The sequence below is a fragment of the Phodopus roborovskii genome, unplaced genomic scaffold, assembly GCF_943737965.1.
Source record: "Phodopus roborovskii unplaced genomic scaffold, PHOROB, whole genome shotgun sequence".
NCBI lineage: Eukaryota > Metazoa > Chordata > Mammalia > Rodentia > Cricetidae > Phodopus > Phodopus roborovskii.
Genome location: NW_026126517.1, coordinates 6,419,535 through 6,433,008, shown reverse-complemented (window position 1 = coordinate 6,433,008; position 13,474 = coordinate 6,419,535). Strand labels below are relative to the sequence as shown.

Sequence of the window (13,474 nt, the reverse complement as noted above, 5' to 3'; positions counted from 1 at the left end):
TGGTGGCAAGTTTAAGGCTTACCATGGCTGTGGAGTTTTTCTGGGCTTCCAGACTTTACACTGAAAGGCAATGCTCCTAAGCTGCGACTGTGACTCCTGCTTTTCGACTCAACAGCTTTCTTGACTGAATTCAGGATTGCAATGGTACTCAGGGACATGGACCTGTGGAGAAAAGATCCCAGATGCTGATGGCAAGTGCAGATCACCATGGAGGCGTCAGTTCCCACCCACTTCCTTTCTGATAGCCTGTTCAAAAGCCCTCTTCCCAGTCTCTCAGGGAAGCATGTGGTGTGAGGTGTCAGGACAAACAGTGGTGAGACAGTGCTGGTTGAGGCCTGCTGGGAATGAAAAGATGGCTATGAGAATACCATGAGAGCCTCCGGCTACTGCTGTCTCAGTGGGCTCCCTACCTGGCACTCGGAGTCATCTTCAGAGGCCCATTTTCAGATATGGGAGTCAAAGCTGGTGTGAAGCTGGACACAGGCACTGAAGGGCGGCTTCTGGCCAGAAGCACATTAACATTTTCCTGGTCAGCAGCAGCAGGTACAGCTTGTAAGTCAGGAGCACCCTATTCCAGTACACAAGAATACCATCAAATGCTATGACAAGTACCCAGGTAATCCACTTTCACTCTGGACAAGGACAACTAAGACCTTCCCTCTAAAACAGAACTATCCATAAACAGCCTCTTATGATTGCTGTGGCAGGTTTGTCTTTTCCTTTTAATATAGCATATTAGATAGGGCTCCTTGGACAAAAGAATGAACAACAGCTACACTCACAAATACCATCACAGACAATAAGCTCTACAGGGCAGATTCAACCCAGAAGACATGAAAGATGGAGGTAGAGGTGGCTAAAGAAACCAAACAGCATGTGTACTCTGCCAGCGCACCTACTGGGAACTCACACATTCTAATGATTGCCACACTTTTCTAGGCAAGGTCCCCTGACAGGGCCCAGAGAAAGAATCCTTGAGCTACTGGTTGTAACAAGTTGGCCAGCAAGGAACAAGCCCCAAATCTCAACTCCAATCTCTGATTACAGATTTTGAGGAATGCAAGGGGAAAAAAAAAAAAAAAAAAAAAAAAAGACCACAAGCAGCAGACTAGAGTGCTGGTGAACCCAGGTGGCCTCTCATACCTGCACAGACTGTGTTCTGTCACCATCTTCAGCCATTCTGTTCACATCAGCATGTGCTGTCAGAGCTTGTTCCTGAGCTAACTGTTCATTGTACTTCTTCATATCATACTCAAGTTCAGAGGCCAGTTGTTTGTCAACTGCAAAGAAATCTTTGATTTCATCTCGGTAATCTTGCATCACCTCCTGAAATAGACCCAGAGCATCCTTTAGTACCTTCCTGATAAAAAAGTGAGTTCTTACTGGTGTGGTGCACACTTGTAATTCCAGCACCAGGGCAGGTGAGACCGGAGGATTCTGAGTTCCAGGTAAGCTCAAGCTACACAGAGCACCTTATCTCCACAGCAACAATAAACCATCAGCACCCTGTGACACAATTAACACATTACTCAGCACAACAGCATTTTCTGAGCAAACAATGAACACATAAGTAGGTGATCATGATGTAAGTTATTAGCTAACAGTTGTGGCCTCTAGGGACAATTACTGTCTAGTCACCATATTGACAGGAAAGGTTCCTGTGGAGGTCACAGAGGCGGGGCAGCCTGGAAGCTGCTCATGTCTGCATTAGCTTTCTCCACTGGTGCCCCAAAAGGAGGGAGGGAAAGGGGCCTGTCACAACACCAAAAAGTAAATTCTTAGGGTCTCCACTAGTGAGCTCATCTTCCCCAGGAGGCAAAACTATTTGAAAAATTATATTCAGTGTCATTTTGCTATAGCCCTTTATGGAGAGTTTTGCAACTTTTCAAAGAAACATTTTAAGTCAGAGGAAAACTTATTGGTGTCAGTTCTCCCCTTCCACCATATGGGTTCTGGGACGGAACATGACAGTGAGCACTTTTGTCTACTGGGTTATCCTGGCATCCCCAATATGGGGGGGGAGGGGCTTGGTCCTGCCAGACTTTGTTGACTCCCCAAGGGGTGGGGGTGGGGACAGGAGGAGGTGAGGGAGGGGGAACTGGGGTTCTATGTAAAAATAAAAATTTTTTTTAATGAAAAGAAAAAAACCAAATATGAACAAAGAAAAAGCTGCTAAATAAAGGAGAAAAATGTGCCTTCTTTCTGAATACACACTCACACACACACACTCACACACGCACGCGCACGCACACACACACACACACACTGGCCAAAGGCCTGAGGCCTTGCTTAGGTCTGTACTTTAGGTAAAGATACCCCAGCTTTGCTAGGGTAGCTTCTCATGGCTCCTATCTCACAGACAGTGCAGGAATAGAAGTTGTCCTCAAGGCAATGCCTTAACCCTGTGTGCATGATCCTGCCATAGGCCCATGACTTACTGGCCACAAAAGCAAACACCCAACCTTAAACATGACTACTAATTTCCTGCCCACCCTTACAGGGTGGACAAGGATAACGTCTTGTCCTCAGCCTTAGTAGAGGAAATCTTTAGATTGGAACTTCTTCCTAAGGGATGATATATAGGGTCAGACCATGACTGTTTTTAAAGCTCAGCTGCCTGAGAAACAGATGGAACAACCTCAGTGGTGCCTCTGCCAGACTCTTCAGTACCTCAAAGTCCTCAGCAGTCCCAGGCCAGCCCGGTAGGGACAATTCCACACAGACAGAGTTTCGTAGTGTTCTGAGTTCTCATTCACTGTCTAGACTAAGCAAAGAATCTGGGGCAGTGGGGGTGGGGAGGGGAACCCCACAGAGCAAGCTCCTCACTTACCCTGAGGTAATTCATGAGTTCCCGCAAAGCAGGGATCTTGTTTTTCTCCAGCACAGTCTTCAGGGAGGTGATGATTGGAATAATATTCTCTATGAAATTCCTCTTTTGAACCTGCAGGGAGACAAACAAAAGCATGCTTTAGATGCGCATACATTTGAAAAGTAACCTTTCCTCCATTTACTTCTTTAAGCACACCAAATCTAGCAGACTACAGAGGCTTGTATGCCATTTGACCAGGATACTGGGAATAAAGAGGGTGTATGACCAGCTTGTCCTTAGACTTTAAGGCCGACACATGTAGACTTGTACAGCAGAATGTACATTAATACCACTTACATGTTCTGAAGGAGAACAAGGAGTAAGAAACATGATGAGGAATCTGACAAAAAGTCCCAATCTCCACACAGCCATGATGGACCCTTGGCCCTGGCTCTACCCAGCACCCTTCCTTTTGAAAGACAATCTGTTCATGCTGACTACCAAAGAGACACATTATACTCTTGTGTGTAAAAAGACAATGATTTCTGGTTGGATAAGCATTAAGATGGCCAGTTTTTTTTTTTTTTGGTGGTTGTTGTGTGTGTGTATGCTTGTGTGTGCCCATGCGTACCTTTTCTGCATATGTAACTGTAATGTACTAGTGTGGTGATCTGGGTCATATATTATCTGCACTTAGGAAGTTGAGGAAGGAACATTAAGTCTGAGGCAACCTTAGCCACACAGTAACATGTTTTCAAAAACAAAAAATGATATCAGTAACTGAGATACTGTGCAGTAAATCTTAGAATTAAAAACAATTCATTATGTTCCCATCCTCTCTTTCTGATGCTAAAATGTACTCCATCTTTCCATTTAAAGCTAACAGTGTTTCTTGCCTATATGCTACTCACTTCTGAAGCTTTGGGTCAGCATCCCTAAAACAGAATAACAAGTAACGGAATACCCAAGCTAACAAACAGGCACCTGAACATGCAGTAAATTTAGGAATTGTCTTTAAATGTGGTCTAAATGCACTCAACAAGTATTGTCAAGCATATTCTGTCCTAGATATGAGCTAACCTCTGAAGACACAGAAATAACATGACGACTTTCTGTCTTCACATTGCTTCCAAACCAGTGTGTGTTGTTGACAAATGGCAGGCGATGGCAAGCTGCAGGGGGCGAAGGAAGTGATGTAGAGGAAGCATACCCGGGGAAGACAAGAGTAGGCAAGGATGTGCACAGGAGGATTCTTTATGATGATGCTTCAGATGTGTGGGGATTTGGATGAACCAACGGCAGTGTGTGTGGACAGAGCACTTAGACAGAAGAACCAGCACCAAAAGCGCAGACCAGAACACATCTGAGAAAGGAATACAGTGAGGGCAGGCAGTTTTCCATGTCTTTGAGAATCCAGAGGTAGCTTAAAATTATGTAACATCTGATACATTTACTAATTTAAAAAATAATAAGTATTTATTTTGTGCATGTATGTGTGTCTGAGTTCATGTGTGTGTGCCACATGCACACAGAAGCCCACAGAAATCGAAGTGCATCAGCATCCCTGGAACCCGAGTTAAGGCCATTGTGTGTTACCACACAGGTGTGGGGAACTGAACAGCAAGTCTTCCTAACTGATGAGCCCTCTTTCCAGCCAGCCCCCACATTTATCACTTTAAGAAAAGTTCCATGAGCATTCACGGAGCACTAAGTGTTCCACAGCACAGATCATCTGCAGCCCACCACCCCCAGAAGTTCCTGGCTGCCATTTCTAATATATTTTACAGAGAATTGTGCTTAAGACGAAGCAGAAGAGTACACTGCATATGTCATGCAAGAGAAAACTAGAGACAGGAAGGGTGCTGACAGGAAATGGCACAGGCTAAAAGAGACAACCATTGGAAAGGCAAAAGAGACAGGCATGCAAGTAAAACAGACAAGATCTGAAAACTGGATGTAATCAAAATCCTCTGGGATCAAAAGATTGCAGGATTCAGGTGGGAAATACAAACCAGACATTCAAGCTAGGTACAAGACCATGAGCTGTGACAATTAGGTCTTCCCAGTTACTGAATTCCTAATTTGACTCTCTTGGTCAACCTGAACATATTCTTGGCATGCCAGACTTGGCCTTTGGCCAATCTCTGAAAAAGAACCTTTGGTATATAATTGCTCCATTCCCCACAAAAGACTGGGAGAAGGAACCAAGCAAGAAGAAAAGATTAATTTAGTTCTGATAGTAAATCAGAGACACCATGGCACATTCAGGCAGGCAAGTAGACACACATTGAGGCTCGTGGAAGGAGCTGTAGAGGCAGGGACCTCCAAATCATAACCACCCATAAAGCCACTGGTAAGAATGGCTCCAGGATTCAGGCACACAACCCACACTGGAGCAGCAGAGTGTGCACACACCTGTGAGATGATCTTTATCTGGGCTTCCTGCATGACCACATTTGCCAGAGCCATGTCGTCTTCCTCCAGGAGGTCCTTGCACACTTGAGCTCTCATTGCCAAGAGCTTGATCTCCTTTGAGCTGAGAATGTCAAAGGTATCTGAGAGCAACTCGCTGGCCTCCATGTCCAGGGGCAGGATGCCATCAGTGAAGCATGCTGAGAGAGCACAGGGGACCAGTCTCTGAGAAAGCCTTAGGTCAGAGGGGAAAGGGAATTCACAGAACTAGGGCAAGTCTGGGCTGTGACTTGGGGGGTGGATGGGGTGGGGGGGGGGAGGGGCTAAGAGACAATACTGAAGCTAAGGGGAACAAACAAGCACAGACCTGCTGTGCTATCCCTGACACAGCATTTTAGTAACACATTTACTCTGAATACATCAGACATACCCAAAACACTGAGGCAGATTTTGGAGGTGACATTGAATCGCTGCTCATCTGTGAAGTGCTCAAGGAGAAACTTGTAGATTCTCATTCGCTTCTCCTTGTTTGTCTTTCCCTTCAGCAAAAACAGCTGCTTCCCTCTGTGGAAGAACAGGACAATATTACTGCACTGTGTTGGTACAGGTGACAAAGATTAAATACAGCACTCTCAAGCCTGTGTGACAAGGTTCCAGTGTCATCACAGACATTACTTTCAGGAGTCCAACATTATGCCTAAATTTTCTTTTGTCATCATGCCAAGGAAACTAATGACCACTACAGCAGACATCAGGTGAGTGTCATGTCCAACATCTGCGTGATACAGCCAACACCTCTGGAGCCTTACCACAGCTCTTACTGAGACATGGAGATATGACCACCTCAGCTGCTCACTCACCTCTCTGACTGGGAAAACTTGTTATACTGCCCATGTTTCTCATAGCCGTTGAAGTGGAATATACATTCAATGAAGTGCTGGAAAAACATGGTAGGGTTCCTCTTCAGTAACAAGTGAGCCAGGCAAAACTCCCCAAGGCTGCAAAGGAGAGAGGCAAAAGGAGACCCACTTATTTCTCGCTGTCAGTCTACAGATATGCTAAGAACTCTGTCAAACAAAGAAGCACAGGATTCGAAGCATACCCCAACAAACAGCCTCATGGGCTCACAGCGAGTCAGGAATGCTACTCGCTTTGTCCTTGCTCAGTATTTCATTTCAAAGCTAAGGGCTGCTTAAATTCTTTCTCTACCAAGTTTTATTTATTGCTAAGATTTATTACTTTTCATTATGTGTATGACTGTGTGTAGGGGTATGTCCATATGCTGCAGATGCCCAGTTTGTGTTTCAAATTCCCTGGAGCTGGAATTACACGTTGTGAGGCACCTCACGAGGAACAGAACTGCGTCCTCTACAAGAGCAGTACCACCTGCTGAACCACCTCTCCACTCTGCTCTATCAGCTTTTATTTTAAAACTCAAATAAAGCTATACTTCTGATAGAGAAAAACCAACCAACTTTCCTAAGACTCCTTCAAACAGAAGCCTGGTCTTCAATAATGCAATGATAATGGTTACCTGATAATGAACATATGGCCTCCATACTTCAAGCTGTTGGCCACAATAATAAGCAAAAACCCATTTTTTAATACTCGAAACTTTCCACAAGAATAAAGAGTAGTGCTAATAAGAGCTTCACCATTTGGGCTAGGAAGGCTAGTACTCTCCAGAGAATTAACAGAGTGTCACTGAGCTTTGGAATCACCAAGAAGTCCTGGGCACTCTCTTTGCACCTGTGGTTCCAAACTTGGAAGCCTTTCAGCACAACTGTACACATTTGACAAATACCACTTAGGACCAAAACTAAACACAGACATCTAATGTTTTCCAAAGCCAAACTATCACCTGCAGCCCACCTGACCATTTCTGTGTCATCACAACAGTAAGCAAACACCAAGACTTGAGGGGCCAACCCAGGCGAGGCGGGGCCTGCTAAGATTCACTTTGTCAAGAATGGAGTTTTAGTTTCATTATATAGAGCTCAGCCATGATTCCCAGCTACCCAGGGGTACCAGCCAGAGCAGAGACAAGGATGGCTGTCATGTTTTACACTTGGCTTTGGAAACTGACTTCTCCTAGTTATATTTCCCAGACTGAGAAGTAAGCAACAGGGAGCTCAGGAGCCATGATGTTGAAAAACTTCTCCTGTTTTTCTAAAAACAGCAAGAAAATAGGACAGAAAGTAACAAAGCCAAAACCAAACACCCATAAAACACAGAGCATGGGGCTGGTCCTGGACTGCAGGTGATACACTTAGTGACACTCCACCAGAGAAAACGGATTTTTCTTTTTCCAGCAGACGTCAACTGCCAAGAGATGGTTGTTAGGACTGGACTGTGTATACACTTCCCTTCCTCAGGGTTGGGATTCTGACTTGAGTCTTGGAGGCCTTGTGCATGTTGTCACAGTCTCTCTGAGTTCATGTGGGTTCCAGTCCTGTTGTGTCTGGAAGACACCATTACCATGAAGTCTTCCATACCTCTGGCTCTTGCAATCTTTCTCCTCCCTCTTCCACATAGTGCCCTGAGCCTTAAGGGGATGGAGTTTGATGAAGACATCCCTATTAGGACTGAGAATCCCAACGTCTCTCACTGTCTGTACAGTGTCCATTGTGGGTCTCTCTCTCTCTCTTAATCTCCATCTACAGCAAGAAGCTTCCCTGATGAGGGCTGAGTGAGGTATGATCTATGGGCATAAGCAGTCATAAAGAGTCATTTTATTCTTATCTCTTTAGCAGAATAACAGGATTAGGTTTTCCCCTAGCCCATTACCTAACTAGTATCTGGTTCTTGGTTACTTTAGCAGTGTCAGGTACAGGTTCTATCTCATGTCATGGGCCTTAAAACCAGTTTTTTAAAAAAAGGTGGTTAGCTACTCCCAAAACATCTGTGCAGGCAGGCAGGTCACTGTAGGTTGTAGGGTTTGTAGCTGAATGATACTGATTGCTTTTTCTCCTTTGGTAGCAGCAAAGTACCTTCCAGTACCATCAATGTGGGTCAGCAGATGTGAAGCTTCTAGTTTGGTACCAGTTAATCCTATTCTAATTTGCAAGAGACAGAAGTCAGGAATGACTTCAAGGAAAGAGTGTCTTCCAGATACAGCAGGATTGATGCACATATTCTCTCCACAATACTACATTCTATTCCCCTCTTCTCATCCTTGCCATCCTAACCTCTGTGTTATTCAGGTAGTAGTAACATAATGAGAGCTTAAAAGCTAACAAACATATGTAAGAGGTAACATGCGATATCTGTCAATGAGTTCAAGTCTATTAACCAATCTCTATAGTTTATCAGATTCAGAGTATTTGGTCTTGTGTTGAGGTCTTTGATGCATATGGAGCTGGGTTTTGTGCAGGATTAGACAGATATGGATCAATTTTTATTCCTCTATATTCAGCCATGCAGTTTCAAAGGCACCATAAGTTGAATACATTGTCTTTTCTCCAGTATGTATTTTTGGCTTCTTTATCAATTATCATTTATCTATTAAGTATATGGAATTACATCTTCAAGTTGGTCCCACTGATTGATGTGTCTGTTTTCAAGCCAACACCACTTATTTATTTATTTATTTATTTATTGATTGATTGATTGATATAGCTCTGTAATGCCATTTGAAATCTGAGATGGTGATACCACCAAACAGTTGTTATGTCTTTACCCCGATACTGGACATGCAGTATATTTCACTGCTCAATGTTGTTCTCGCTGGTAGGAGGTTTTAATTTGTGTATGATTACCTTTCCTTTTCCTGGAATATACTTGACATTTGTTATCATTGTACATAGTTTTTGTATCAGGCTCAAGACCACCACTAGAAGGAGAATCGTAGTGGTGCCTTGCTGGTGAACCCGTTACGCTGGCCACACCTTTGCGTGTGGCTTCAGGCAGATGGAAGTGGAAAGAGGGAAACATGAGGCATGGCTTCTTTTTTGTACAGTCTTTTCTCTTGGGTCAGCCAATCTGTTAGGAAGGGCAGAGAAGCACTCCCGTGGTTCTTTACATTTATCTGTGTAAGTGTTCCCCAATAAATACCCATTTATCATTTATCTTGGGTCTAGTGAAATCTTTACACTCACACCTTCAGGTACTATTTCCTTGCTTTCTTTCTCAGTCTGCCATTCCTTAATAAGAAGGCTATTGGTTTCTGTATGTTAATTTTATATCCTACTACTTTGCTAAAAGTGTTTATCAGCTGTAGAAGTATCCCAGTGGAGACCTTGAGGTTTTTTATGTATAAAATCGTACCTGCAAGTAAGGGTACATTGACTTCTTCCTTTCCTATTTGTGCCCCTTGCTCTTTCAGTTGTCTTATTGCTCTAGTTGAGATTTCAAGTATTATACTGAATAGCAATGGAGAGAACAGACAATATCCCTCCTCCCCTTTTGTTCCTGATTTTATTGGAAACGTTTAGTTTCTCTATGTTTTAGGATGATGCTGGCTGTGGCTTGGAATAAACTGACTTTATTATGTTAACACATGTCCCTTGTATTCCTAGTCTCTCCTCGACTTTTATCATGAAGGGATAGTGGATTTTATCAAAGGCTTTTACTTTAGCAAATGAGATGATCATTTTGTCTTTCAGTCTGTTTATGTGGTGGGTTGTGTTTATTAATGTATATATTTTGAATCATCCCTCCTGCATCTCTGGGGTGAAGCCAACTAGATCATGGTAGATAATTTTTTATATCTCCTTGAATTTGGTTTGCAAGTATTTTATTGAGAAATTATCCATCTATGTCCATAAGATATATATACATATACATAGCACATGCATGTATGTATGTATAGGTATATTACACATACATGAATATCTTTGTGTGTTTTGAGTACCAGGGTAATAGTAGTTAAAATTAAGCAGTATTCTCTGTTTCCATTTTGCAGACTAATTTAAGAAGTATTGGTATTAGTTCTCCTTTGAAGGTCTGGTAGAATTTTGCACTGAATCCATCTGGCCCTTGGGCATTTTTGTGTTGGGAGATTTTAAAATTACTGCTATTTCACTTGGGGTCATGGATGTGTCTAAACTGCTCATTTCATTTTCATTTAGGCCACATGTATCAAGAAACTGATCTATTTTTTTTAGGTTTTTTCAGTGAGTTGGTTGTTAAAATATGTCCTCATTCTCTGGATTTCCAGTGTCTGTTGTAATATTTCCCTTTTCATCTCTAATTTTATTAATGTGTATCTTCTCTCTCCATCTTTTGGTTAATTTGGCTAAGGGTTTGTCAATCCTGCTGATTTTCTCAAAGAACCAAATCTTCATTTCATTGATCTTGCCTTGAAACTTAGAACTGTTTAATCATTTTTCCCCACCCACTGTTTTTTCTTCCGTCTGTCCTTTCTTCCTTCCTTCCTTCCTCTTTCTAGAGCATTCAGGTTTGTTAAGTTATGGAATCTCTCCAGTTTCTTATGTAGCCACTTAGTGCTATGAACTTGCCTTTTAGAGCTGCCTTCATTATGTCCCATGGGTTTGGGTATATTATGTTCTCATTTTCATTAAGTTCTAAAAGTTTATAATGTTCTTGATCTCTTATTCCAATTTTCATTCAGCAGTGAGTTTTCAGTTTCCTACAGTTTATTTTCTGCTATTCCTGTTGTCGATATCAATTTTTAATCCATGATGGTCAGATATGATGTGGAGTGTTATTCTACTTTTCTTATATCTGTTGAGACTCACTCTGTGTCTTAACATGTGGTCCATTTTGGAGAAAGTTCCATGAGCTGCTGAAAGAGAAGTATATTCTTTAGTGTTTCAGTGAAATGTTCTGTAAATTCTGGAATGTTTTGCCAGGACCTTTGAATTATGATGTTATTTAACTCCAGGGCTTCTCTGCTTAGTTTTTTTTTTTTTTTTTTTTTTAACCTGGATTATCTGTTTATTGTAGAGAGAGGATCAAAGTCATTCACTATCAATGTATTAGGGTCAACACATGATTTCTGTTGCAGTAGTATTTCTTTTATGAACTTGGGTGCTCTTATATTTGGTGTATAAATGTTTAGAATTGTAATGTCCTCTTATGATACTTTTCTTTAATGACTTATATAGTGACCTTCCCTATCTCTTCTGATTAGTTCTGGTTTGAAGTCTACTTTGTCAGATATTAAAATAGCAATACTTGCTTGCTTCTTGATTCCTTTACTTAAAATAATCTTTTCCATCCTTTTACCCTAAGGTGATGTTGGTCTTTGATGGAGAGGTATGTGTACTTCTTAGATGCAGCAGAAGCTGGATCTTGTTTTCTAATCCAATCTGTTAGTTTGTGTCTTTTTATTTAGGGAATTGAGAGTTACTGATGAACAGTGTTTACTGATGCCAGTTAATTGTTGTTTCTCTCTTGATTTACTACTGTTCTGGGATTATTTATTTATTGTGTCCTCTTGGGTGTAGTAAACTTCTCTTTAGACTGAAGTTTTCCTTTTAGTGTCTTCTGTAGACTAAAATGATGGACAGAAATTTCTTATTTTTTTTTTTTTTCCTCATTGTGGAATGTTTTTCTTTCCATGTTTGTTGTGATTAGTTTCTGATATCATAGTCTGGGCTGGAGCCTATGGTCTCTCAATTTGTAGAACATCCATCCAGGCCTTTCTGGCTTTCAGAGTTTCCACTGAAAAGGCAGATGTTATTCTAATAGGACCGACCATCTTTATATATGACTTGGCCTTTTCCCATGAACTTGAAGATTTTAATATTATTTCTTGTTCTATACATTTAATGTTTTATTATGTGTGGAGGAGAATTTCCTTTCTGGTCCATCTATTTGGTGTTCTGTATGCTTCTTGAACCTCCAAAGGCACTTCCTTCTTTAGGCTGGGGATATTTCTTTAATTTTGTTAAAGATATTTTCTGTGCCTTTAACTTGGGTTTCTTCAACTTCTTCTACCAATCTTATTCACAGATTTGGTCTTTTTTGTAATGTCCTGGACTGCCTACATATTTTGTATTTTTTTTTTTTTTTTTCAGATAAAATTTTTCTTTGACTGACCTATCCATTTCTTCTACTTTGTCTCTAAGGCCTGAGAGTCCCGCTCCCATGTCTTTTAATCTGTTGGCGAGGCTTACCTCTGAGGATTTTGTTTGATACCCTGAGGTTTGCATTTCCAGATTTATTTCACCTTGTGTTTACTTTAGTGATTCTACTTCTTGGTTAAATTCTATTTCCATGTCTTGAATTGTTTTTACTATTTCATTAAAATTTATGTGTTCTCATGGTCTTCATGAAAGCATTTATTCATATCCTTTTTAAGGTCCTACAACATATTCATAATTAGTATTTTGAAGTCCCTGTCTTGTGCTTCAGCTCAATTGCTAATTGCTAATTGAAACTGAGTTGCTGGCTTCTGGACGAGGGGTACTGTCTTGCTTGTTCATGTTTGTGTTCTTGCACTGAGACCTAGGCATCTGGAAATAGTTACTAGGGAGACATCTGGTCTTGTCTTTGTTGGTGGGAGTTTTATTCTTTGGTTGCTTTGCCTGCTCTGTCCTAGCTAATGTGGTGGCTGAGGGGTCCCTGGTTGGGTGTTTCTATAGGTTGGTGGGTGTCACACAGGAATGGAAACAGGTTAGAAGCTAAGGCTATAGGAAAGCACTTAAGGGTCTATGGTTCTGTCTAAGATGACTTTCAAACACAGAAACCAACACAAGTTTGTATAATAAAAGGAAGTTCTTGAAAAAATTTCATTTAAGACCTGGTTAAAACATTTATTTTTAATATATGAGTTCTAACTTTTTTTTTTTTTAAGGACTGGGACTCAGGTAGTCTAGGTTGGCCTTGAACTTGCCATACTGTGATTACAAGTATATGCCAGCATGCCTGGTTCCATATATTCTTTACAGACTGAACTGTTTAGAAATCTATGTATGATAGGCAAATTTCACAACATCAGATGGAGTCTTTTCAGAACTGAAGTTACTTTGGTAAACTACTTGTGACCAGGATGGGGAAAACCCTTAAATAAATCAGAATCTCCAAAGGAAATAAAGACTAGGAATTTGCCCCCTGTAGTCTGCTTTCTGGTCAGTCTGCTATAGCACAGTGGTTCTCATGTCTACCTGAACCTTCTCCTCAGACCTGAACTGGCATAATGAATCTGTTAACTCATCAGGAGGGAGGGGCTGCTTTAACCTGCTGCCAGGATGGACGTTCATGTTCTTGGGGTTTAGGCTGGGAACACAGAACAGCAGAGGTAACTGATGGTGAGACACTACTCTGTATCCTACTGGAAGCTATACC

At 41.5% G+C, this 13,474-nt stretch overlaps 1 protein-coding gene across 1 annotated transcript in view; it reads right to left on the bottom strand.

Moving 5' to 3' along the window:
- Positions 1-13,474, bottom strand: part of Ncapd3 (non-SMC condensin II complex subunit D3) — a 72,136-nt gene that overhangs the window by 6,725 nt on the left and 51,937 nt on the right. Inside the window, exons 25-31 of the mRNA XM_051196932.1 lie at positions 6,082-6,219; positions 5,652-5,785; positions 5,225-5,421; positions 2,831-2,941; positions 1,144-1,326; positions 411-568; positions 23-162 (exon numbers count right to left, since the gene is read on the bottom strand). Coding sequence (XP_051052889.1) covers positions 23-162; positions 411-568; positions 1,144-1,326; positions 2,831-2,941; positions 5,225-5,421; positions 5,652-5,785; positions 6,082-6,219 — 1,061 coding nt within the window. The remainder of the gene's footprint in view (positions 1-22; positions 163-410; positions 569-1,143; positions 1,327-2,830; positions 2,942-5,224; positions 5,422-5,651; positions 5,786-6,081; positions 6,220-13,474) is intronic.